The sequence below is a fragment of the Hesperophylax consimilis genome, chromosome 4 (genome assembly GCF_061612785.1).
Source record: "Hesperophylax consimilis isolate HC1 chromosome 4, BYU_Hcon_1.0, whole genome shotgun sequence".
NCBI classification, from domain to species: domain Eukaryota; kingdom Metazoa; phylum Arthropoda; class Insecta; order Trichoptera; family Limnephilidae; genus Hesperophylax; species Hesperophylax consimilis.
This window is the reverse complement of record NC_142839.1, coordinates 18,124,122-18,151,795: the sequence shown is the minus strand read 5'-3', so window position 1 is coordinate 18,151,795 and position 27,674 is coordinate 18,124,122. Positions and strand designations below refer to the sequence as shown.

The following is a 27,674-nucleotide window of genomic DNA, read 5'->3' as shown; positions in this document are numbered from 1 at the left end:
ATCAGATTTTATTTTTCTAGACGATGAATTAGTATCTTCCCGGGAAATTCGGTTAGAAACATCTGAGATTTTAGTAATACATTTTTCAGAATTAAATAAAATATGAACCACGGATAGTTCCATTTTATAGGACTGCTATGGCAAATTCGACCATAGGTCTGTCCGATACTAGCCTTCTTCACTTACGTAAATTACGAGTATTGTGTCCTCTTAATAATACGTTAACCGCAGATAAGTCAAACAGTTTTTTTTGCAAAAAAGGATAGTTAAGTTATTATAATGTATGGCTAAAATGTTTTTTTTTGTTTACGAGGCAATTGAAAAACAAAATCAACCGGTCGTAATTTTTTCAAAAATTTTCCGAGCTCATTTTAATTGTTAGTCTGTCGCTGAACAATTTCATTCTATAAAAGTGATTTTCGTTTGAATTGGTTTTAGATTTTAGTTTTGATAAAATAAAACTTATTTTCATTGCCAGTTCGCCTCTGCGTCAACTATTGCCATGTAATTAACCCTACCGCCACTCATGAATTTGATTTTTGCAGTTGCAAGTGGCCCTGCAATGGTTGAGTCGATCCTTGCCGCTCGGGGTTTTGGTGGCGCACAGCCAACCACGCCCGACGCGCATCAGCTCCTTGCAGTTGCTCCACTGGTCGGCGTATTTGCAAGGATTGGTGCACAGCTTGCCCACCTTGCAGGACTTGGGGCAGAGGCCGCACATCTTACCGCGCTTGTAGGGCCGCCCTAGCTTGTCGGCCCAATTCCCACTGCAAACATATTAAAAAATTACATTACTTCAAACATAATTTTGATTTTTTTTATATCACGTTTATTACTACAATATATTGTATATACATTATCTTCATATATATATAGGAAATATATTATTAATGTTATATTATTAACAATTAAAAAAAAACTCAATGATAATGAAATCACCAAACCCATCGTGGTATATAATATTAGACATTCCAGTGATAACAATGAAGAAAAAAATTCTTAAAATTCTAAAATTAAAAACAGATATATCTTATTTTCAGCACATAAAAATGATGATTTAATATAATAGTTGATGGGTGGTGTCAGCATGGTCGATCGGGGTTCGATTCTCGGCCGTGCGATTTAACTTTTAATTTTATTTTATATCCCGTGATTTTTCACGGGCGTGCGCTAGTAACTTATATACATTTTGTCACTTTTTTATGAAACTATTGAACATGGCGAATGAAAAAAAAAGATTTTTATATCGACTTCACTCCGGATTACGGTAGATAGGTACTTAAAAAATACTCATTAAGAGAAATTACGAATTACAGTTTATTAGAAAACTTAGTTTAATTATATTGTTTTCGCGGGCAATCTGTTGACACAATACGCCATGCAAACATCACTTTTACAATATGTGAAATAAAATAGGAGCTTCGAAATTCAGACGCCAGATGTCCAACATTTTCCTCACAAAGCCTCTATCAAGCTTCGCAAAAAAATCAATAGAGCCCGGAAATAATAATTTTTCCTAAAATTTTTCCGGGGAATCACTTATCAACATCTATAATTTTAGAATATCCTAAAATATGTAACTTACATGGGACAGTAGTTGCACACGTAGTTGAAGAAAGGTTTCCCACCTGGGCCCCCATAGGGGCACTTGGTGAAGCCGCAGCCTACTTCGTGTGTGGTAGCCCATACCATCTGTGTGTAGTGCCCAACAACATGTAGATTATTGTTTTGGGAACCGTAAGTGAAATTCTGGTGCTCTACAAACCAGGATTTAACGCCGAAAAGCCTGAAATAAACGTTAGAAAGCTGAATATAACACGTATGGACCTTTATTTAATTATATGTATATGAATGTTAACTTTGTGTCATATTTTTTCCTTGAGAATGGAGGGGATTAAATAAAGGCAAATAGAAGTTCCCATTGAACTTGTTGATCGATAAAATGTGATTCCAAAATATACCGATTATCTTGTTATAATAGTTTATTTATTTATTTACGCCCTAATGCGCTTTTACAAAAGTAGTTAACAAGTAATACAGTTGTGTTACATAGTTTATAATAAATTATGATTTTCGATTAAATTAAGGTAAATTCAAATTAATAGTGTGGATTACGGAAAGCTAAATATGTATTAAGGAACATATCCATATAAAAACAAAAGTGTATTCACTACGGAGTTGTGAATTCATACATCTCAGTAAAATGATTAAAAAGATTTCGTTTTATAACTAATACGGAATCTTTAAGCATGTCTACAATATTCCTAAATTTATTACCAAAATGATGTAGTCTATTTATAGGTGTATGAGCTTCATAGTTGGTTTTAAAATTGTCACAGAAAAATGTAGCACTTTGCCTCGTATTTCTAGTCGGTACGTAAAATTTTATTTTGGCGAGAATTTCAGGGTTGTCAATGGAATTATTAATAATTTTATTTAAAAGTACAAGGTCAGAGATGATCCGCCTATCTGATAGCGTTATTAAGTTAAGTTGTTTCATCAAAAGAACATAGTTAATATTTTGAATTGGAATATTCAGTTTAAAGTTAATAAATCTTAGAAATTTGTGCTGTACCCTTTCAATATTGTATTATTTATAAAAATAAAATAAAAATCAACTTTGATCTATATATTGGAGTATATTTTTTAATTGTAAAAAATTGTCTCGAATCAAAGGACACTAAAGAGCCCTGTTATTGCAGAGCTTTAATTTACCAATTACAATAAATGTAATTTTCATATATACATTAATAATTGCGATTCATATGTACATTACAACGGACAAATATTTCTTCCTAGAAAAGGGTTTTTATATCTCCTTAGCTGCCGCTTACCCGGCATTGCTCGGGGTTGTGAATCATTTGGAGTAATGTTTTGAAGTTGTGAATACTAAGACAAACATCGACTTTTCTCTACTTTATACATATATAACATGTATGTATCATAAACATAAACCTTCCGGAAAAAAAATCTCTAAATTATGGTGAAAACCCTATCAATATCTGTTGCGTAGTTTAAAAGAACTATGCTCAAAAACAGACAGACGCGGATGGCGACTTTATTTTATACTATTTAGAGATATTCCACCTGCATAGAATAAGCACATAAAGGGTGTTAGTAGAACACGTTTATTAGTAAAGGGGATAATATTTATTTAAGAAGTTACAGGAATTATTTTTATTCTTAAAATCAAAACATCTACTTCGATGCTAGTCAAAGATAAAACATTATCCAGGTGAAAGTAGAGCGAATCTATTTTCAGTATTATTTGTTTATTTTTACTAAATTGAATCTGCTTTCCGAGATGTTACACATAGATAAGGTATATGTATAATGGTATGATTATATGGCCTTGACCATCTCAGCGGACGGAAAATAAACATTGTTAACACGGTTGGCTAATGTCCGATAAATTGGCTTCTAATTATTAGATTACTGTATGTTTTGCACAACTTAATAAATATATTATTTTATACGACTCACAAGTAGTCTCATTCAATCTAAATCCATCCTAAACGAGTTTCGCAAAAAACCTTTCCATTCGTACTGACTACTGCTGTTACATTTTTTAATATTATAATCGACATGATGTAGGTATTTATCAATTTATTTTACAATAATATTCACAAGTAGTTGTAATATATAACTTCTCCTCTCCTGAGCACAAGCATCATCTTTATCAGGAATATCAGTCAATATTATTATGTTGTAATCAAATTTATTATGTTTGTAAGTAATAAAATTTTATGGAGAAATTAAAAACATATTATACATGTTAGTATGAATACTTTCACAAATAAAATATTTGATATCAATTATTATTGATGGGTGTCTCACAAGCTCTATTTTGTGCCTAGTAAAGAAATAAATTAAAAAACAACTCATCGGAATTGTATAGAATTGGCTGTAGTGTAAATTGTTGAGAAGCTAATAAATCAGTAAGGGAAGTGCGTGATCCAAATCCCCTACTGAGATTTAATAAAATCATGTTGTTTAAATTTCATTTATCTTTTCTCAGTAATATTCTATTACTTCCAAACATTCAATAACAAGTTTCCAGAAAAATATGTATTCAGAAGTGGGATAAACAAGTGGCAAAAATTTGTAACCAGCTCAGATTCTTAGCTTGTAACTTTTACAATTTAAAATTTATTTTACCTCATTGCACTCTTAAACTCTTCTATTTTTCTATGGTCGAATCCATCCTAAGATACGGAATTCGAACTTGGGGACACGCAAGCACTATTTACATTAAATATATTCAAAATTTACAAACTGCCATAATAAAAAACATTGTCACATCTAATATTTACAATCAGAGACATAACTTAAAAGTACTATATGGATCAGAGAGCCTGCTTACAATAAAAGGTCTCTTATGGTTCACTATTATTATGGATAACATGGGGGAAAGCTCATACAAACACCCACTGGTACACAAACATACCATAAGATTTAAAGAAGGAAAGGGTCTAATAACTCCTCGAATATTAAATATATATGGAAGCCGTACTATTCAATATGTAATTCCAGTGATTTTCAATAAAATCAATAAAAATCTTAAATTTGAAAAAAATGAGAGGCATTTCATGTATCCTTGAATTTTTTTTGATGTATCTACCTATATGTATAACTTGTTTTTAGTAGAATGTTTAATTGGTAGAACCTACAGACAAGCTGCCATATGACAGCTTTGTGGGATTACCTTAATTTTGTACAAAAATTGTTTCTATTTACTTAATAAATAAAAAAAAAGAAACCCGCTGGACGACAACCCTGGGCATGATCATAGTAATATGATAACATTGATGTATCACATTTGGATGAGGCATGAAGCGAAAAAATAGATTCCACTTTTTGACCTCCAACTGACCTCCAACTCTCCCAACGCTCTAACTAAAACTACCGATTCCGGTCTACATTCACCGCTTATCGCGTTCTAATGGTGGAACAAGTTTCAACGAGATATTAGTATGCAGTAGCGCGACTTATTTTAGCTCTATGTATGATAACAGAATTATAATCAACATATCTTATGCATAGATCGATTTTACATTTTGATACGAGCCTCCATTAATTCTATAATCTTTTCAGTCGGTCGAGATGATTTTATTACTATTTTATCCTTCATCGTAATCATTACTCATCGCAATTTAAATGAGAACAATATATTGCTTACCAAACAAAGTATATAGAATGGATGAATTGTATTCAGTCAATTTCCATACACTGGACGTTCGACAAATCTACGTCTATCAACACAATATTATTGTACGATAGTGTAACGTTTGTTAAATTGTCTAGAACGAGTGTTCGCGACATGACGCTGGTACACATTTGACATTTTAAATAAGAAGAATGACTTATATATGTATTCAATAGCCCCTCAGCTGTTCTTGACACGCAATATTACTCTCCTAATTATATCAGCTCAATCTATTATCATTTCTGATTTCTATATTTAAACAACAATTTTATAAGACTGATGTGACACGGACACGACAGATATTGAATAGTATTTTTCAGAACATTTCGCTATTGTTTTTATAACACATACAGAAAAGAAAACAAAAAAGGGTTTTTTTAAGTTTTTTTTGTTTAACGCATTTGATTTTGTTTCAGGTTGTTGAAGATTGCAGGTTCAAAATGTTGTTTTTTTGTTGTTGTTAAAGATAGATCAATACTTTTGGATTACGTGACATTTTTTAAAAATTCAACCAGCAGACGAGTGAACCCATGACTCCTGGGTGGAAACCTGACACATTTGTCTACACAGCAACTAACCGGTCAAATTTAATTTCATATGCGGGCATTGTTAGGTCTAGGAGTTGTGATGTTGCGTTGGTTGAGTTTGATGAATCTTACAAATAACACTTAACTGGGATTTTCGACAAATAATTAATAGCTAATATTTATCCATTTTTCCGTCAATTGATTCAAATATACCTATATAGAGATTGATAATGATTAAGCTTTTGTTTGTAGGTTCTTCTCTAATAGTGCAGTTTGGAATCTATTCTACAGTAAAGGCATGTAGAAATCAAATCTGTATTCAGTTGAATAATAAATCTCGACGTATGTCCGTGCGATGTTAGTCAATGCAAAGAACACATAAAATTAAGATAAAAACTATTTTTTTATATTTCTTTCAATCTTCTAACCATGTCACGTCAACAGTTTTTTAACTTTATTTTACATCAAAGTTTTCTAATGTAAAGTAAATAAATATTTGGATTTTTCGAGAGAGAATAGAATAAGTGAAGCTATTTAGTTGCTTGTTAGTATACTAAATTCCACACTTGTTTCCTATAAAGGGTAACAATTAATTAAATATAATAAAATATCTCCTATAAAGGGTCATTTAAATCTACTAAGAATTTATTAATAATCTCTTCAAATTATTATTAATCTTGTTAAAAACGGAAAATTTGAAGAGATTTCGAACAAATTATCAATACTAATTTTTCTTCGTGCGCACTACGTAGAATCTCATTATTTGTTTGCGGTTAAGTTTTCCTAAATATCACAAAACTTTTTTCTGGAAAATTGGCACGATTTACTAAAAATAATAAGAAGTATACAATATAGAGCAATTAATCACCAGGATGTGCGTTATAGGGAAATAATCATCGGATTAAAACATAATGTATGTGGTTGAACTGTTTGTGGTAAAAACATAGGTAAATCAAAATTATGTGTAAATATTAATTGTCAGACTTACTATCGTCATTAAAATAATATAATTGGGCCATATTTTATAACCTCCTATCAGATATTCCATTTGATGTTTTCCTCAAAAATAGGTATAAAAAAGTTTATAGTTTTGAGATAGGTATATTAGATTCAATAAAGTAAATAAAAATCTCCCAAATCAAAACGCTATAAAAAAGCGCCCTTATTGTGATTAAAAAAAAACGAAGCTGTTCAAATGATAAAATTATTATTATTTGATTTCTCATCTCGCATAATATCTCACCTGTTAATTTACAACTATGGGATTATTAAATATCACACAAACAATAAATGGATAGTTTGTTATTGAAGGGATGAACATTTCCTTTAAATGGCATCTGGTTAAAGGAATTCTTACCATGGCACTTGGTGTGATGAGACGAAGATGTTCTGTCCGCATGTTCCGTATTCCTCAACATGCCTACCGATTGGCGGGTCGTGGACCAAATACTGGCAAGCATCAGCCCACCTTTGGGCGGCACGAGCTGCTCCCTTGTGCCACTTCTGGAAGAATTCATTATAAGAAACAATGTGAATGCCTTGAAGACGGAAAGAAATGTGTATACGGGTTATATTTTCATGACTTGACTTATTTCACTACATCGTAGATCACGATATGGTGAAATAGGCCAAGCCATTATAGTATAGCGCGTGTGAAACTGGCATCATTCGTTATCTTATTACTTATTACTCATATGTAAGATTCTGAAGTCTGGCAAGTGTCTAGCGATGATTATGTTATTTGGTTTGGATGAGTAATGGTAAGTACCTACTTATGCACAATAATTGGTTTAATAATACTTGACCAATTATAACTACACTGTCATTTTAGTCAAAGGCGCTTACAAAAGCAAATAAATTATATAATATTTTTTGTAAATGTAAAATATTAATTTTCCTGATTTAAGATATTTTTATTTAACGAAAACCTGTATTACCGATTATGCGAATATGATAATTATTTTTTGTAAAGCTGGGGAAAGAGACATATCTATGAACGAATATAGATCAAATTTGAGAAAAAGAATTTAATATTTATTTTTCGGAATAACTTTATTGGGAAAAACCTCAAATTGTAATATTTAAAATATTGAAGACAATATTAGTGATTTCTAAACGAAAATCTGAAACAGAAAAATCAGAAATAAAGATAGTTGTCAATAAAAATGTGCGGTGAAAAAATGAAGACAATGTTAGTTGTTCTTATTCGAAGTATGATACAGTTAAAAGTGACCGAGGGGAATAGGGTCCCATTAGCTCAGTTGGTAGAGCACTGTCCCGGAAAGACAAGGGTCCTGGGTTCGAGTCCCAGATGTGACCGTTTCCTTTTCTGATTTTTCTGTTTCAGATTTTCGTTTAGAAATCACTAATATTGTCTTCAATATTTAAAAGAATTAAAATTTATATCGCGAAATGTTAAATTATAGGTCTTTTATCTTGTACCTAAAAGCTGTGTAGATCATTTTTAAGAAAAAAGTTATTCAGCTAATTATTTTATAGGAATTTTCTATCGCCCATAATAAAATATGGTTGTAGAAACACAAAATATTATTCAGCAATTAATGCAAGTAATGAGATATATCTAAATGACAATAAAATAGGAAATCATCATTGAAACAATTTACTTTAATAAAAAAAATATTATTACTCATTGTATCAGCGCATACGCAGAATGCCTGCGTATCATCGGCAGCCTTGCCCCTTGTATACACAATGGCATTATGTCCTACATTAATTATGACAATCTTTATAACAATCGCGAAAATTATTCGCCCAAGTGCTAACTGGGCTAGGGAGACGAGATGGGAAGATGACTGTCTCAGGTCTCAGGGCTGTGAGTTGGGTGGTCGCGGTCCATTAATGTGTTTGATTACGAAGATATTGAATGTGTCAGAGTAGAGCACAATAACCGCACATGATTTTTATTTTTATGCGTGGCGAATTGATCCTAAATAACAATATTTAATGTAGGTAACGTATACTTGCGTCCAGCTCCTCACATCGATCCTATCTGTCAAATTCCTAGATTTTTTGATGATAAATAACATCAAATAGTCACCGGAGATCAAAATTTCATTATATTTTCTACTCAAAATAATGCCAGGAATCACTGGTTAATTTAATTCAAGTACGTCCCTTTACACCCTGTATATTGTAAGCCTATGAAATTATACTTATTGTATATTATGCTCTGGTGGGTTTGAATCGAGGTAACCCACTTCTCGTTGAGAGAATTGTATGATCAAGAGATACATTTACTGCCATGGAATAAAATTGGTAGTGCTCAATTTTTATACTACATAAGACATTAGTCTCAGGTAGTATAGACACACTTAATAGTGTGTAAGAACAAATAATATGCAATATAAGCTGTGAGATGAGTGTAAATTGAAGAAGGTACCTGTGTGCGTTTTATTGGATTAATTTCAAGAGATTGTTCCACTTGTTAAGTGGAGCATACCACACCACAAAAATAATTGGATTTTGGAATTGCCTTGAGGAAAATAATTTCCCTCGTGGCCTATGTCATCTTTGGGGATGCTGTGTAGATGGGTCTATTTAAGGAAATGAAGCAGAAGATATTCTGGGAAGGAAAAGGGTATGAGGGGTGGGAAGGGAATCTAGTTATCAGCGTGTCCAGGAGTGACGGATGAATATATCCGAGACGATGGGTCGAGAGGCCAGCAGGAAAGGTCAAAGGGTCTCTCCAAACCAGCCACTCCAGATCTGGCACGCCATGCAGCTGGTAGGCAGGTGCATCAGCCCGGAAACCACTTCGGGTGATCTATGGGAGAGGTGTTTTTTATCCAATAAATGGTTCCCGGGGTGGCGGTACCCAAAACCGCCTCCAAAATTGTTTCCAGTAAAATAAAATAAAAACCTATTTTTTACTTCAACGGAATCGAGCTAGTAACATTTTTGTGCTGGCCTCAATTTTGATATACCTGCATACATAGTTTAGCAAATGAATATACCAATAATATCGACATTTTTAATGTAATAAATTCTAGCTTTGAAACATACATAAGGCTAGCTTTAGACTTTTGAAAATCCAATATGCCCATTGGCTAGAAGTCGTAAATTTACGAAAAAACTTACAAGTCTAAAGCTAGCGTAAGAAATAATTGTGGTCGCATAAAAAGAGTAAATAAATAAATTTAAAAATATCGGTCTTGGAAGGTAAATATTATTAAACAGTGTATTTACGATGTGGGTACATTTCATTACTGACAAAATGTTGTATAAATGTCGCAATACCTAGGTGTCTGTTATTATAATGATTTTATTGTTTTAGCAGCCTCAAGATCGCGATCAAGTAATATTATCACTTGCAACATTATGAAGTGACACTCTTCATTAGAATACTGTTTATTTTGGTCTTGGTAGTTGTAAAGCTTTAACTGGAAGTGATTGATGATTGCAGAAATATGGCTAATAGACTGGCGCTTCTACTTGAATATTTACACATGCTTAATTATTTCTAAACACTAGAAGCGCCAGATCAAACACCGAGATTCATAAATTATTGCTTTGTAAATAAATAAAGTTGAAACTTAAAGTGTGCAAAAAATACACAAACGAAGTGGTAAATAAGGGGGTTGTGGTTAGTGTTGAAGTGTGAAAAAAGTGTAGGATAAAAATTATGTTATCATAATTATTTTCTATTTATCATCATGCAATGCTGTAGTGCAAGGTGAATTTTTTAACATAATTAAACTTCAACGTGGACTGTTGTGTTAATTTTAATTTCTTCGTAGTGGTCTTTTTGAAAACTTCGAGATAAATTAACTGCAACGTATATATATTGTGTATACTAACCATTGTGAGCATGTTTGATGCCATTAATTATATATGTAAATATGTATTGTTTATACTAACCATTGTGAGCATGTTTGATGCCATTAATTATATATGTAAATATGTATTGTTTATACTAACCATTGTGAGCATGTTTGATGCCTTTAATTATATATGTATACAGGGTGTATCGGCACGTACCCGACAAACTTTAACCAGATATTCCTTAGCACATTTGGAGTAAAAAATGTTATGGGCACTTTGCTGTCCGGTAACATTTTTTTTTAATAAAAAAATATCATTCATATTTTCACCACATGTCACCAATGTTTTATCATTTGTCAAAGTTTGAAAACCCATCTGGCCATATTTTATTCGAGTTTCGTTGAATAATGTACGAACGTACCTACATTGGCGCGCTTTTACAATCACAACGTAATGGGATGGCACCATTCGTCTCATTTTTAACTATTATTATTTAGTGTGTATGAAAGAGCGAGGACGCACGAGAAACAATGCCAATGACAGTGACGGAGTGTGGATTTTTTTATAATTTTTTGTTTTTAATTGAAAAAAATTTTACCGGACAGCAAAGTGCCCATAACATTTTTTACTCCAAATGTGCTAAGGAATAGCTGGTTAAAGTTTGTCGGGTACGTGCCGATACAACCTGTATATGTATTGTTTATACTAACCATTGTGATCATGTTTGATGCCTTTAATTATATGTGTATTGTTTATAGTAACCATTGTGAGCATGTTTGATGCCTTTAATTATATATGTATTGTTTATACTAACCATTGTGAGCATGTTTGATGCCTTTAATTATATATGTATATATGTATTGTTTATAGTAACAATTGTGAGCATGTTTGATGCCTTTAATTATATATGTATTGTTTATACTAACCATTGTGAGCATGTTTGATGCCTTTGGGCGCACTTTCGTCCTGAAGAAGTTGTGGTAGAGCACTAGTTTCTTGATGACTTTAGAAGTGTTTGGTATCAACGCAGTGTTTGGAATTTTATCACCATAAACCTTTGGCCCTAAGAGGATAATTCATAATTAATTCATATATTTATAAATATTAAGCAGACGGTCGATTATGATATATTGATAACTTAAATAGAATTTCTTTTATTTTTGTACTAAAATTGCTACATAATTCAATTCCTGAATATCTAATAGTTTGAAATGAAGTAGGTATGTACCTTCATAGATATTTAAAATCATTATTGAAACTCATTATGCTCCTGCGGACAAATTATTTTAACGAACGAGAAAGAAAACGTAATTTGAAAAATTTATTACAAAACTATTTAATGATTTGGCTTACTTCTGTCATACCGCCAATTTTTCATATCACTGAGTGCTACAACACAGAAGAGCACCAACAAGATGGGAATCGTCTTGGACATCATAGTTTGTGTTATTCTGAAAATGAATGTTTTCAAATCAATTATATCTGTAGACACCTATATGTATATTCTATTTTTACCAATTTTTCTCTTCGCAGTATCAAGTTGATTAAAAAAATCATACGATTCACGTGTCTTTCAAGGCGGTGAGAATTTATGCGTAGTTCATCAAATTCCACGATAAAAAAACGTGTAAGAATTCAATATTTTATTTTTCCGTGGCAATCGAGTCTACAACCTCTAAAGAAAAAGCGTAGGTCGATGTTTTTCGAACCTGTTCTATCCACACTTTTCTCAAAGCAAATCAGGTAGTTAGGTAAGTAAAAATCGCGTATAATACATAATTACGAATTAGATGGTACCTATGCACAATTACAAATTACTTTTAATCTTTAATTAAAAAGGGTACCTCAATGCAGGTATAATAAGGTAGAAAAAAATAATTTGTGTGAATTAACCTAATTTAGTTTTTAATTGGGGCATTAAAACCAGCGCATTAAATGATTCACCAATCACCAGACTTTATATATGAACCTGATTACCGTTAAAACTCATCCACAAAATCTCGGACAATATTCATGAATTTGATTGTGCCCAGTTTGCTGGAATCCAGTGATTGAAACGGAATCTGTGCCATTTTAATCTTACTAAACCCCTTCACCCAATCACAAATAAATTACTCGACTGTATTTTGCATAAAGACTTTGCTTAAGGTTAAACGCGACGCTCGTTATATTCTACATGTTCACAGATGGGGTTAATTAATTTATTTTACTAAGATCCGCTTTTTGCAACGTATTGCTTTAAAATATTAACCAATTATTTGTTTGCACCCGTACATACGCCATATGAATATGAATAAATAGTTTTGTTCGTTTAAAAACTCAATTCTTTCGAGAGAGATACACAAATACAATATTGTACCGATGATTCAATCCAATATTGCATTTGTATGCCTTTCCTGAAAGAATTGAGTTTTTTTTTTAGAGATTCTGGGTTCAATTCCTAGTTGTGATCGTTATCTTTTTTGTTTTTTGTTTAGATTTATCAGTATTATCTTCATCTTCAATGATTAATTGTATTGCTTTGTAAAACGCTCTTTTGGGAACAGTTCAACTAGTTGAACTTCTTGTGGGAACACTTCAAAACGTTACCAATGACAAAGTGAAATACAACAAGACTAAGTCGCGTGACATTTGTAATCAGGCCGCTAACAATAACACTCCTTATGTAGATGGCCATAAGGTTTAAATTCCCGATTAACACCGGCCGTCTGCTTTGATTTATGCAAGAAAAAAACAAGCCAAAAAGTGTGTTTTATTTTGTGAAGTTCATGCCCAAATGTTTAATTTTTGAACGATCATTTTCTAAAGAATTTAATTTGCCACTTTATACAATAAAACAATAACCAAAAAAGGATAGTAAGTGGGACATTTTTAACTTGAAAACATTTTTTATAGGCCTAATACTTTATAAAGTATATAAAAAGACTTATTGAAAAAAAGATTACTTCAAAGGGCAAGATAGGTTCTACTCGCAGTATTTAATGAAAGCATCTAAATTATTTCTAACAGATCAAATTTTCAAAACAAAAACACACGATTTTGAAATACTACGTAGTGCTTCGCCTTAACATACTTGAGCCGCGCACGAAATATATAAACATCGTTATTTCACTTATTTTATCATTAATATTAATTTCATTATTTTTGGAAAAAATTTTCAGAGTTTGAAACATAAAATAATCAGACTTAAATCCAAACCTAGTCAACTTCAGCACAGGACCGCCCAGTGAAGCCTAGTCGATTACTTTTGTTTTACTGTACTACGTGGAATTTACATTTTCGTTATGGAAAAAAATCAGAATTTTTTGAATGACAATAATTTTCTGGAATTTCAGTCTTTTTATAGTTTTCAATAAATGTATGGCCATCGAAACACGGAAGCTTCTATTCAATCTTGAAATGTATCAAGAAATTTAAATAAAACGCCATTATTTAGTCTACAAAAATTAAAACATATTTTTTTAAATATCAATATCAGTATACGTGTCTATTATTTGGCGGTTCATTTATGTACTGAGTGAGGTGCAAACGAAATACATAAAATGATAACAAAGAAAGAAAAGAATAAGATAAAAAATTACATCTACGTCCAACATCCCTCCACTTGCATCACTGGGTCCATATCGATGTAGTAGGTACTTTGTTGCAATCGAGAAACGAGTTTCGATATTTGAGTTATCAGGACATCGACAAAATATTTACAGTAAAATACATTTAAATAAAATTAATTACGAACAAAGATTTTACGATGTGATTATACGACTCAAAATATTTCAAATCAATTCACAGTAGAACGGTTTACGACATACTCAAAATAGCAGATACTAGCGCAGACCAGTGAAAAATATGGAATAGTCAGAGAAGCGCTATGGCGTGCTAATATATCGTCGAAACGTGTTCCACTATCATTACGCGAGTAGCAGTGCGCGGGGACAGGATTCGGTAGTAAACGCAGAAAAAAGTATTTTTAATTAATATTCACATCGATTTTCTTTACAAAAACACATTTGATAAATTATATTGCTTAACATTCCGGGAAAGGTTGACAACTTTTAAAATAAGTCTCTAAAAATATTTAATTTGTTTCAAACTTTGTAAATTATTTCATATTTTCTCTTCGTCGGCATGATTGATTAAAAAATAAAATATTTACAAAATATCAGTATATTTATAAAAAAAGTCACACATTGCATTTTTTTCTGTGGGAATAGATTGCATAATAAGGTTCCAATAAATCCCATTTAAAAACAGTATATGGTGCATTCACCTCTTAGATTGTGAAAAATGTTAATTTCGCTAAAATTAAAATACCTGTCTTCAAAGCGTGAGATATAGGTACCTGCCAACATTTTGCACGATGGCATTAAATATAAATGTAAGCCAAAAATTAACTCTAGATTTCTGGCATTTATGGCAAGATTCAATTAGTACTTAATAATTTTTTTGTTGTTGTTATTTCGCAGATTTGGATGGGAAAAAACGGAAAACATATCCCTCTCCAAACACAAGAGCCTCGTCTCTTTATGGTGAGGAAATGTTATTTTTATTTTCCGTTATAACACTGCATAATACCGAAAAATTGTATATTTATTGTAAAAAGTCAAATACACAATATTATAATGACGAAAAATATTTTAAATATACCTATAATGTGAACTAAATGACAAAACATACCTACACATACGATAATTATATTACGTGAATTATTTTTAATGTAATAATATTACGTGAATTATTTTTATTGTAATAATATTATGTGAATCATTTTTAATGTAATAATATTATGTGAATTATTTTTAATCTAATAATATTGTGTGAATTATTTTTAAAATAATAACATTACTAGCTGACCCAGTTGCTCGAATTTTCACTACCTTTAATAAATACAATATCTATAAATCTATATATCTATAAACCTTCCGGAAGAAATCCTCTAAATGATAGTAAAACCCTACCAAACTCCGTTGCATAGTTTAGAAGAACTAAGCGCACAAACAGACAGATGCGGATAGTGACATTGTTTTATACTATTTAGAGATTATGTGAATTATTTTTAATATAATAATATTATGTGAACTATTTTAAATATAATAACATTAATCTGATTTTTTTTAAATATGAATGATATTATGTGAATTATTTTAATAATAATAATATTACGAGAATGAAGTGTAAAAACAAACATATTTATACATGGCATGTTTCTAAATACATTAATGTTATGTGAACGAAATGAAAAAAAACAATCATATTAATATATTGTATGTTTCAATATATAATAATATTGTGTGAAGGAAATTACAAAACAAACATATTTATACATGGTATGTTTCCAAATATAAAAAATATAACGTGAACAAAATGACAAACATACCTATACATGGAAGGAAAATAATATTACAATGAGAGGAATGAGATTATCTTCAATTTTAGCTATCAAGAAATTTCATATGAAATAAATTAGCTTTTGGGTAGGTATAAAAAAAAGAAGAATCTATAATTCTGAAATTTCTGGGTACATATACATATATGACACCTTTCAGCTCGCAACGTCATTTCTATAATTAGTTTTGAATATCCACCACACATTATCACAATAAATGTAAAAAAAATAAGACTTCATAATGTTTGTTAAATTATTATTCAATAGAAAGAAGAATTGGAGGAAAGTAAAGTTGAAATTCTAAACTCTGTCGAAGCGGGTAGAAAAGCTCATATACCATACAAATAATAATAATAATACTTACTAGTTACCCACCTTCTTTAGCAGACGAAGTTCACAAAGCACAGTAATGATAAAACTTTATTATTTTGTCAAAGTTAAAATGTATAACACAAAAGCGTCCGCAGCAGTGGCAGTCGTTAACCCATTATCAAATAGATATTCTCACAGTGATTCCAGGCTGATTACTGACTGACACTGATTACCTACTGGCCTTATCGATATGGCGATTTAATTTAGTGGCTCCGTTTGCCGCGCGCGCGAGTCTAACTCCATTTAGTGGCCCGATCGTCTGGTGCCTTCCCTTTTATACCGAAGAATGTATAAATGATGCATATTCATATGGTATGTATTATATAGATGGTAGTCACAGCCATGCTCCTCCGTTCAAATTAAGATTCGGAGAGTAACGTTCCCACAGACCAAGAGAAGGAAGCGTTCCCAATCAACACCTAAACATAAGATCGTGTTGTTGCACAGATTTTGAAAAATTTATAAAAAGTTCATGTTCAAGTTCTGTAAAAGTCCTATTGAAGTTCTGTTATTATCCAAGTACGGTGAAACCGGCCCACGGTGAAATAATAGCAAAACTTGATGTTTTATTGCTATCAAGTTTAATTTGTAAAACTCCAGTTTGTTAATGCCTTCAAAAGGCGGAACAGCTGTCACGCGTAATAATAATTACTCATCAGAACTTGTTCATATTTTTTTAATAAATATGTATACGTAAAAGAAAAACTTACAATTGAATAGAACTTTCATAAAATTTGAATTTTAACATTGAAATTTGATGAATTGTTCCAATTTCAAAGATAAAATTCAAGTTCTGTGAATGTTTTATTCATTATTTCATAGTGGACCGGTCACAGAACTAAATATTAAATTTGATAAATTATTCAAATTGCGTTAAATAACCCGTCCTAAGGAAGCTAACAGTTGAATTATTGCGAAGATTTTATTGGAAAATAAATCACGTGAGGTCAACGAGTAATTTGACACAAAAAATTAAAATTTTAAGTCGTAACCAATCATTAAAAATATAGTCTTAAAGAAAAAGTATTAACCCTATTTTGGAGTTTGCTGATGGTACACGGATAAAAATGTGTGTTGCTAATTTATGAAGAATCTAAAAAAATTGCATAAAGATTACAAATTATTGGTATCCGGTTAAAAACGGGACTTAATAAACTCTTAGTAAATTCCTAATATACTGGAACACGTGTTCTTACACCTGCATTTGCCTTGACAATATATAATGACGAAATGCAAAAAAAATATGATTTTTATGAATACTTGTTCCGAAATTGTTAGAAAACATTTGTATTTTACTAAAAACCTATCAATTCATTCGTTAAGGTCCTGCGTTTTAACCGTATTACGAATAGTTTGGAGAGATTCTTAATAAATTAGCAATACTCATTTTCCTCCATGTATGCTAATTAAATTATTCTATAAAGTAATATTTATTTTTTAACTAGTGTGAAAATTAATATCTGCGACTTTATCAGTTTTTCCTTTCGACTTGTTTATCCCACAAACTGAACCTTATCACAGTCCCCAACATTTGAAAACAAAATATTTTTCATATTTAAATGTAATCAGCTGAGAAAAAAAATAATTTAAGGGGATTCATTTAAAGGTATTTAATATTACACACACACAATAAATACGTATAATAAATAAACCGTTAATTAAATGTATCGAATATAACTGGAACGTAATAAATTTATCACAATATAATTCTAATTAACTGGAAATAGTAGGTAGGTACAAACACAAAAGTAAAGTTCCTTTAAATCAAAATAAATCACCGTTGATGCGATTTTTCATCAAAACAGCCCTTCAAATATACCTACCTACGTACCTACCTCATACTATAGGTACCCTTTCTTTCAAAAACAAGTTTACCAAGAAAGGGTTGTTTCACAGCATTTAAACAAATCATCAAATTTCAATTTAACATTTTGGTTCTGTTATTATTTAATGATTATTATGTAATCTTTGTAATTTGATGATTTTAATTTTCCATTTCATTTTTTTTCCGCAGACAAAATTTTAAAAGAAATTCTGTAATAAACAAAAATGTGATTAAAACAACTATAATTTGTAAGTATGATTGCATACTCAGAGGGGTTTATGTGATGCATTTAAAACTTTTGTTACAATTAACATAAAAATGATAGTTGGAATTAATAAATGGTACTTACCTACCTTCTAAGAATTTTGTTTCGTACAATACCTAGGCAATAGATAGGTATAGGTAAAAATAAAATGAATCAATTATTGTCCTTTTCAAAACGGAAAACCCTGCGGGAGATTTTAAATTATTTAAAATACATAATCAGTATATTTCTTATAATCTTTTTAAAAATTCGCTAACCTCAGCCAATCCAATTACATGTCGATTCCAAAGTTTTTTCAAAAAAATTCTTACTTTTAGTTTAGTTTTATTTTGTATAAGAGTTATAATATTTTATAATGTATGGTAAAATATCTATAATTATTCAACGAATAAAAGGTTTTCACTTGTGTACGGCAGTGAAGCATGGCACTGACAGAGGAAGGATGAAAGTAGACTGAAAGCTGAAGAAATGAGATCCCTAAGACGTAAGCGTGGTAAGTATGACTGTTACAAATGTGGAGATCCGGAATGAATGCAAGACTTTTTTATTATTATTAATTATACACTTTACAAATATAAGGTAAAAAAGTCCCGATAAACTGCTTTTTAGCAGTTTGTCTAACAAGTTTTTTCATTATAAATCTTATTATAGTGAGTTTACAGTTACATTTTTACAATTATATGTATAAAACAAAAAAATTAAAAATTTTACAGAAATATAGCAAGAGAAAAATTATAAAAAACATAAATAACAATTTTAAAAGTCTTTAGAATAATATATCATTGTAAATGATTGAAATAAGTCTTTCAGTAAGCCAAGTCTTCAGTAAGGTCACCAATTATTGTTTGTTTTGGGCACAGTTTTTAATTTCAGCAGGTAACATATTAAAACAACTGGGATGATGTAAGTTTAAGGACCATTAGATGATTTGGGATGAATAGTTTAGAATTAACGAAGAAAGGAGTGTAAGGATAAGATTATGACGCTAATGTTAATGGCAGAAGAGGTCGGGGACGCCCGAGGAAGACATGGCAAAATCAAGTGAAACAAATACAATGTAGTGCAAAAGTAGTGTCATAGTGTGAATGTGCCATAATTTTTTGCAAATGGCGTCAAATGTCATTGTGCTTTAACATTTATGTTGTAGTCAGATAGAGAATTAGTTGACAACAAGCAATGGAGCGATACACACCTGAAGAACGCGGAATTATTGTTACTTCTTATTTAACCAATTTCCTGTCTGTTGTTTGTGCGCCGTTTGTGTCACCATGTGCGCAAACAATTAAGTGTTTGCCAGAAAAAATATGTATAAATGTGAATGAAGCAAGTAGTATATGCCAAGGCCTGCGGTCCGTCCTCCCTGCCTAACCCTGCGGAGAAACCCGATGGTTTATCTCATTGGTTGGAACTTTTAGAAGGTTGGACTTAGACCAAACATTCGCGTTAAATTAATCTAAACGCCTACAGCGAATGTGCATACGTATGGAGTAACTTTTGACGACGGTAATATTTTATCTTGGTAATAACGTTATTATTTGTTAGTAGCTTGTGGTGATTTTATTATTTTGACCAAGTTCATTAAAAAATATATGGTCGTAACTTTGACGATTTTAACAAAAAAATCAATAAGAGATGTTATACGTAATACATTCTAAAATGGTCAGTAGAAATACTAACAGTAGATATAAACATTCTAGGTATAAACCTACTTGTAATTTTATTGATGGCACAACATACCTATTTTACCTACTGCAAGATTCAGCTGACAATTATTTAATCAAATTTGTAATAAAATAAAAATACCAACCCATATTTATTTTTTGGCTAAATTTTTTTTAGGCTTCCTATGATATTTAGTACCTTGTGACGTGACGTTATATTTCACTTTGGCGTAATAATAATATGTATAGTAGGTCAAAGGATCCGGAAGAAATAAGGAAATATTGAAAGGAAAAACATAAACAAAAAATCTTTTACATTGTATATTTTAGTTACTGCAAAATTACTAGAATTCCAGAAAGGTGATGATAAAAAACTAAATGTTTATGTACAATTTTAATGATTATCAAAGATCTTCTTTACTTTCTTAATAAAAAAAAACGAAAAGTTTTTACTTGCCCCCAGAGAGATTTGAACTCTCGACCCCTGGTTTACAAGACCAGTGCTCTGCCCCTGAGCTATGGAGGCACGGCCGGGAAGTGGCAAAAGTTGGCACATACCTACACTAAATAGGAAGAAAAAGCGATATTATTTCACAGGGGTTGGTTTTTTCATGAAAGCTTTTGAAGAGTTAAAATTTCGTATTTTTAAAAATGATATCGAATTACATTAGATTATAAATGAGTACAGTTTCATTAGAAATTCGATAAAAAAAAATTATTGGCTAGGTATAATATTGGGTACCTAGTTGCCTACACTAAAAATTCACATAGTCAAATTCTCTTGTCATTCGAAGAGTAAGTGAGAGTTTTTCATCATCTTGATTCCAGTTAGCTTTCGATAAATCAGGATCAATGGGGTGTGGAAGCTGTAAGAAGAGCTTGTGCGAAAATCCTGATAAATTAACGTCAGTTTTGGTCACATCTAATTCCAATGCGGTGAAGACTTCGCCGGGTAAATGTATGCTCAAAATCATGTCCTCACAACTGGCAGTTGCTGGGGTTTTGGCACCCATTTGCAAATAAATATCTTCAGGAGTGACGGCTTGCCTGTATTTTATTTCGTAGGTTGCTTCAGTTCTACCATCGAGAAGTGCTTGAGAAAATTCCCTTTCTTGTTGTAGTTCGTATTCCTCTATTGTTTTAGGCACTGGCGCTTGGTCAATTTTCAAATCCCTCCCTTGACGAGGGGGACTAGGTTTTTCGAGATGGTAGCCTAAAATGAAACGAACAAAAATGAAGTTGACAAATAAGCTTGCGAGTGCATTTAGTGATATTTTAGTAATGCGTACTTACCTGCTGTCGGCAAATCATCATTCTGTTGAATTATTACTTCTTCCTGTGTAGGTTTTAGTAACTCAGCAAGTTTAACTAGATCGATCCCACTTGAAAAGTCCATATTGAAACCATACACAAATAAACCTTATGTACTATATTGTTGAAAATCCATAATCAGTCAACAAATAATTATTTACTATGGAAACGTAACATCGACGATTGCCTTGGTAATTTGAATAAAACAAATTATACATCACTGCCATCTACATACCATGCTTCGTAATAAAATGCAAGTTCATTGGGTTTCGGGTAAGCACTCTTATAATACTTTCTCCCTCTGGCTTGCTCCCCAACTCCCAAGGTCAGGGGTCATAACCTTTCCTTTTTTGCAGTTGAACTACTAAACATCAATGTCATAATTTGTTTCGTAGATTATGAATGTGGAAGAAAGAGAACAACTTTCCAAAGAAGAAAGAGCACACTATTTTCCCAAATGTTGTTTTTTTTTAATTTAAGTTATTATAAACCGACATTTGAAAAATTCCAAACCGAACATGCACAGAAGTCGTTTTTGTATTAAAATCAGCATTGATAATATTTCCATAAGTGCATGAAGAAATCGACACAATATTGAATATAGGACATGTAAAACTTTGTTTTTATGACAATGTTCAACATATTTTCAAAATTATAATAATATGCACATGTAAAATGTGACAAAGGATTTGCCCTAGTTTATGTCTATCACAAGGACGGGTTGTTTAACAGAATTTGAAAAATTCATCAAATTTCAAAATTAAAATTCTGTGAAAGTTGTTATTATTTCATCATGGGCCGGTTGTTTCATAGAACTTGGATAATTACAGAACTGAATAGGACTTTCACAGAACTTCAATTTTACCTTTGAAATTTGACAAATTGTTCAAATTCTGTGAAACATTCCTCCCTTAATGTTAATACTGCACAAGAGTCTCAACTGTCCAGCGCAAGTGGGACTATGGCATCCCCAAATGGAGTATGTTGTGAGACAGTGGCCGAACCCGTGATGGTAAATACAAATATACCACTTGAGCGAAGGCGCTTTAAAAAAACCTACTTGAGCAATGGATATTTCTGGGCATTTGGTTTTGGATTCGGCTTCGCTCAATCAAAAAATCATACCTCCGAATATTAGGTAAACGTAATGAATGTTATAATCTACATGTTCATATGGCATTAATTTAATTATTTTATGAAATATGTACATTCTCAGAATGAATAAATAGTTTTGCCCATATTAAAAATCAATTATTTCAAGAAAGGCATACAAATACAACATTGGATTGATAGTGTGATCTATTTACTAATAATTTCTCATCTTCTTATAATTCTCCAACTTCTCCATCCTCTTCTTGCAACTCAAACTAGCTGTACATCATTTTTCTTTTTTATATTATAGTAATGTATAGATTCTATGTCCCGCAAACTGTAAAATTCACCCGCCATAACACAGGGTCATCCCTAGCATGGAGGGTGAGATATCACAAAAAAACCACATGTACCTACTCTCTAAATCATGAATCAATAAAATAAATAAATAAAAATCACCGATACTGTATGTATAGATATCCATCTCCATCTCTTAACTTACCAAGTATATTGTATTTCCTGCTTTATTTTTTATGTTTACTAATTGTACCCCCCTACGCGTTCCTGTGGCTCAGTGTGTCCGTGCAGATAGAGTAACAATAGATCGTTTTGTTTTATGTCCAAAAGATGGCACTGTTTTTTAAAAAAAAACATGTTTTTTCCTGTCACAGGTGACATCTATACAGGGTGTATCGGCACGTACCCGACAAACTTAAACCAGCTATTCCTTAGCATATTTGGAGTAAAAAATCTTATATGCACTTTGCTGTCCGGTAACGTTTTTTTTTTAATAAAAAATTTATTATTCATATTTTCACCACATGTCACCACTGTTTTATCCTTTGTCAAAGTTTGAAAACCCATCTGGCAAATATTTTATTCGAATTCCGTTGAATAATGCACGTGTGTACTTATATTGGCGCACTTTCACAATCACAACGAAATGGCACGGCACCATTCGTCTCATTTTTAACTATTATTATTTAGTGTGTGCGAAACAGCGAAGACGCTTTTTGACATACTTGCTTATAACAGCTGTTGAACACGAAACGCAATGCCAATAACAGTGATGTAGTGTGGAAATTTTAATTTTTTTTGTTTTTAATTGAAAAAAAAATGCTACCGGACAGCAAAGTGCCAATAACATTTTTTACTCCAAATGTGCTAAGGAATAGCTGGTTAAAGTTTGTCGGGTTAGTGCCGATACACCCTGTATAATATAGGTATATAAAAACACACGCGTATTTGAATGCAACTTTGTGTCAAAATTTCAAAGCAATCGGTAAAAAACTTTTGGAGATTTAAGATTTTGAACAAACAAACATTTACTATTTTATTTATATAGATAGATTGTGTTATTTTTAACTTAATTTTGTTAAGTTTAAGGTACTGTTGTTTTTAATTTAATTTATAATTATATTGTAAAAGCCCAATAAGGCGTTAATCTCTAAATAATACAAAATAAAGTCGCTATCTGCGTCTGTTTGTGCGCTTAGTTCTTCTAAACTACACAACGAATTTAGTTATGGTTTTCACTATCATTTAGAGAATTTCTTTTCAAAGTTCAAAAGTCTTTTCACAAAATAATTAAATTAACTACATGTTACACTACACTACATGAAAAATATAAAATGCATTTTGTCATTTAAAGCCATGTACCCACCCATATTGCATTGTTTATTGCATATTTGTTGGTTTATAAAAAATGATTTAATATCTTAAAATTCATAAATGTGTGAAATTTTTATGTTAGTTACAAGAAATCACCCTACCTTGAACTTATTACTGCATATTTATGAACATGTTTTTAAATTTCCTAAAATAACTATAAACAAGTTTAAAAATAAGACACAATATATCAATTACTTGTAGGTTTTAACCCTAAAAATTATCTTAAAACAATTAATGTATTCCTATGTAATCAATCTAACTAAATTAATATATAAAACTGCACAATTGTAAAAATAAATAAAACAAAATGCATGGCGCTCTTAAAAACAGAAAATCAACTTGACAATCTTGCACTTTATTTTCAATCCCAGAACACCAGGACGGGACTTTAAAATAACTTTAATTAAATAGAAAATTCAAAAATGAACACATCGATGTATAAAATGTAACAGAAATTAAGTAAACGTTCACACAGGTATAATCAAGCAATTTTTTTTTGTCATTTGCTGACATTGGCCATTAACTATTCCAGTACAGGACATCTTTTAAAACTCTAAAGAAACTGAATCAAGCTAGCAACTAAACATTTTAGCCGTTTGCGGGAAATTCAATTTAATTCATAAAAACCATTTACATACCTAAATTTAGGTAGACATCGCTCAAGGGCTAGAGCGGTGTGACCTAATTTTAGGTAGCCATCGTTTGACTAGCCATGATAAAGAATTCTTCTCACAATATTCTTTAGAGAGAACCACTTTGATATGCACTAATTATTTTATGGATACTCACCTAGCTCTTTTTGTGGACATTAAAGCCATGCACATAGTGTTTTTTCATCCAGCATCTGCGACATCATTTGTAGGCCAAGATTAAACTGTTATTTTGCAGTATTGCCCAATACTGATATATTGGTCTGCCGGCATTAAGAGGGTATTACAAGACGCAGCTAAAAATTGGTAATATTAAATCGAATTCTAGAAGTATCGATTCTTTTCTACAAAAAAAAAATTAATTTCGAAAGTTTGTTATTTTATCTAGTAAAGTCGCTATTTAAATTTTTAAAAATAATGTGACTTTTTATTATAATAAAATTATACCGTTGGTCATTACCACAGACATAGGAATTAATAGACGAGAAGATAATGGCGAGGGGTAAAATCAACTGTTGATGAACGAAGGGAGTAAGGCTGACTGTGATTGGTCATTAAATCAATCTGACAGTAAATAGGCATCTCGCATTATAATATCACCATTTACTTCAAAAGTAAAACCTGCTTTTGAATGAATAGACATTTTTACATGGGAGCGCAAATTACTCGCCACGGTATGAACAAATTTGCGAAGTCCAAATTCGGCAAAAAAATTCGGTTCCATTTTCAGAGTCGAATATTTCGTTTAAGTATTTAGTTAAGACACTTTTATAAATGTTCATAATTTACTTCCCAGCAACCAACCAGCTTTGTGTTTCGCGTCCAGACGTTTCTCGATGTGATAGTATATGTTTCTAAAACTGATCTATATTATACGATGTGAATATGCTTAAAATAAAGTAAAATAATGCTTATATATGGAATGTAATACGACAATTGGGTTTATTCTCTTTTTCACATCTATTTTTACAAGTTTTCATAGTACAAGTCAACATTTTGCCGTGTTATTTCGTAAAATGAACCGATGATGCCTCGACCATAGTTCGCACAAGAATGATAACGTCACGTTTTCAAATTTCACTTGAGGCCATACGCGAGCACAGCCGGCTCCAATGGAACCGGTATGGGGAGTGGGGATAATACGCTTTTAATCACTTAGGGCAGGTCTACTAATATTCATATGTCTATGGTCATTACGCTCTTTTTTAAATTTTAAATGTAATGTTGTATTAAAAAAATTATTCATGTCATATAATTATACAATATTATAAAATAACTAGCTGACGTGTTCCCGGCGTTGCTGGGAGATATCCTCAGAAGGTAGACATTTACCATCGCGGACTTTTCTGTAGGCTTTTTCAAGATATACAATTCTGTAATACGTTTGATGTATCTCATAAGGTTTAGCCAGGGTTGGCAGTGTAAGCGCCATAAAATGTATTTTTTACAATTTGATTACAAAACATCGACTTTTCTCTACTTTATATAAATATAATATGTTCCATTATATATACCAACCTTCCAAAAGAAATTCTCTAAATAATAGTGAAAACCCTATCAAAATCCGGTACGTAGTTTAGATAAACTAAGAGTACAAACAAACAGATGCGAAAAGCAACTTTATTTTATACTAATTAATTATTTGAGATAAATTATTTATCATTGGCATTTTTCAAAATTTTAATTTTACTCCAAATAAAATTATTATTAATGAAAGACGCATTTTGCGATTAAAATCCCTCAAACTATCTATTTATTTACGCACTTAGAAATTGATATAATTTAGATTTTTTTACACACATATTTTATTAAATTACATATTAATATTATTAAAAAATTATGACCAAAAAATTATTTTTAAAAGTATATTATTCTAAGGAATTTACAATTCGCGTTTACGCATTTTTTATTTGTATTTGCCGTGAGCAACACACGCTCGAAACACGCCATTATCCACCGGAATTCAGTGGCGACTGCTCGTGTGTTCGCGGCGCTCTTGTTAATCACATTTTAAAGATATTCCTTTGCTAAAAGATTAATCAGAAAATACAATTCACGATATCAAAAACATTTCTGGAAGAAATATTATGATAAAACAAAGATTAGTGATATTTAATTATCCATCAACAATGCATTTATACGGTACAGGGTCGTCTGAATGAATCAATGGTATCCAGTGTTGAGTACCTCATACAAGATGCACTACAAATGACCCATACAAAAACGTAAAATGTTCCATCATCTCACAAAATATATTTGTCCCAACTCTTTTTCTTTGTAATAATACAAAAGAGGTGAGGGAGGGTATTTTAATCATTTATTATTATGTGAATACCGCGCAAGAGTCCCAACTGATCACAGTGGTGGGGGGGAGGGGGGTTAGGCCAAGGTTTTATTTAATTTTTTTATATTGTTTATATGAGTACCGAATGGTCCCAACCTGAGTCGGAGCCAGTGACTGACTCAACACTACTCATACAACAGTAATACATACATTTGCAGCAAGAGGTGTTTTATGAAAACCCCCCCTTGTATTATCTCATACAAACTCATTCTGATATCACCCAACACTAATTCAGTCAGATTTATTCAATACACATATACACACACATATATATATTATAACAATAATATCTTATCTTAACAATTATTCTACATTAAAGGTAATTATAATTTTGTTCACTTATCTTACGATTGAAGTTTTTTTATAAATTTATTAATTCGAATCTCCGTTTCAGGAAAGATATTCTGTCGGGAAGGAGATTGCAAAGGAGTTTGTAATTTGTCAAATTCAATTTGCCTATTGCTTTCCGGTAGGTTGTGGAGGTATTTTTCCCTGTTATTATTTAAACACATTAATTTCAGTAATAATTATATATTTGAAATTATATATTTGTTTCGTTTAAATTTTCGTGAGTTGATTTCCAAG

The 27,674-nt window shown here is 31.4% G+C and overlaps 2 protein-coding genes and 1 non-coding gene across 4 annotated transcripts; all 3 read right to left on the bottom strand.

Moving 5' to 3' along the window:
* Window positions 1-322: 322 nt before the first annotated feature.
* Window positions 323-16,502, bottom strand: LOC149424306 (serotriflin-like). 2 transcript variants are annotated; one of them, XM_089631270.1, is made up of 6 exons: window positions 16,263-16,502; window positions 11,869-11,966; window positions 11,442-11,578; window positions 7,091-7,236; window positions 1,586-1,786; window positions 323-767 (listed from the first exon to the last, which is right to left on the bottom strand). In XM_089631270.1, exons 2-6 carry the CDS (start codon window positions 11,951-11,953, stop codon window positions 515-517), a joined length of 822 nt encoding a protein of 273 aa, XP_089487396.1. In that variant the 5' UTR covers window positions 11,954-11,966; window positions 16,263-16,502; the 3' UTR covers window positions 323-514. The 2 variants fall into 2 exon arrangements, with proteins under 2 accessions (XP_089487396.1, XP_089487397.1); XM_089631271.1 differs by having other exon boundaries at window positions 16,274-16,502.
* Window positions 16,503-20,475: 3,973 nt separating this feature from the next.
* On the bottom strand, window positions 20,476-20,547 carry TRNAT-UGU (transfer RNA threonine (anticodon UGU)). The gene has a single exon. It is a non-coding gene; the product is annotated as a tRNA-Thr (tRNA).
* A 229-nt stretch (window positions 20,548-20,776) lies between these two features.
* On the bottom strand, window positions 20,777-21,417 carry Dnaaf6 (Dynein axonemal assembly factor 6). The gene is made up of 2 exons (XM_089631269.1): window positions 21,315-21,417; window positions 20,777-21,234 (listed from the first exon to the last, which is right to left on the bottom strand). Exons 1-2 carry the CDS (start codon window positions 21,415-21,417, stop codon window positions 20,777-20,779), a joined length of 561 nt encoding a protein of 186 aa, XP_089487395.1.
* Between the last annotated feature and the right edge of the window lie 6,257 nt (window positions 21,418-27,674).

Coding starts and splice junctions, on each gene's coding strand:
- Dnaaf6 (XM_089631269.1), bottom strand. CDS start 21,417: ATGGACTTTTCAAGTGGGATCGATCTAGTTAAACTTGCTGAGTTACTA. Junction 21,235..21,314: donor TGATGATTTGCCGACAGCAG/GTAAGTACGCAT, acceptor GTTTCATTTTAG/GCTACCATCTCGAAAAACCT.
- LOC149424306 (XM_089631270.1), bottom strand. CDS start 11,953: ATGATGTCCAAGACGATTCCCATCTTGTTGGTGCTCTTCTGTGTTGTA. Junction 1,787..7,090: donor TCATCACACCAAGTGCCATG/GTAAGAATTCCT, acceptor CGTTTATTTCAG/GCTTTTCGGCGTTAAATCCT. Junction 768..1,585: donor GTGTGCAACTACTGTCCCAT/GTAAGTTACATA, acceptor ATATGTTTGCAG/TGGGAATTGGGCCGACAAGC.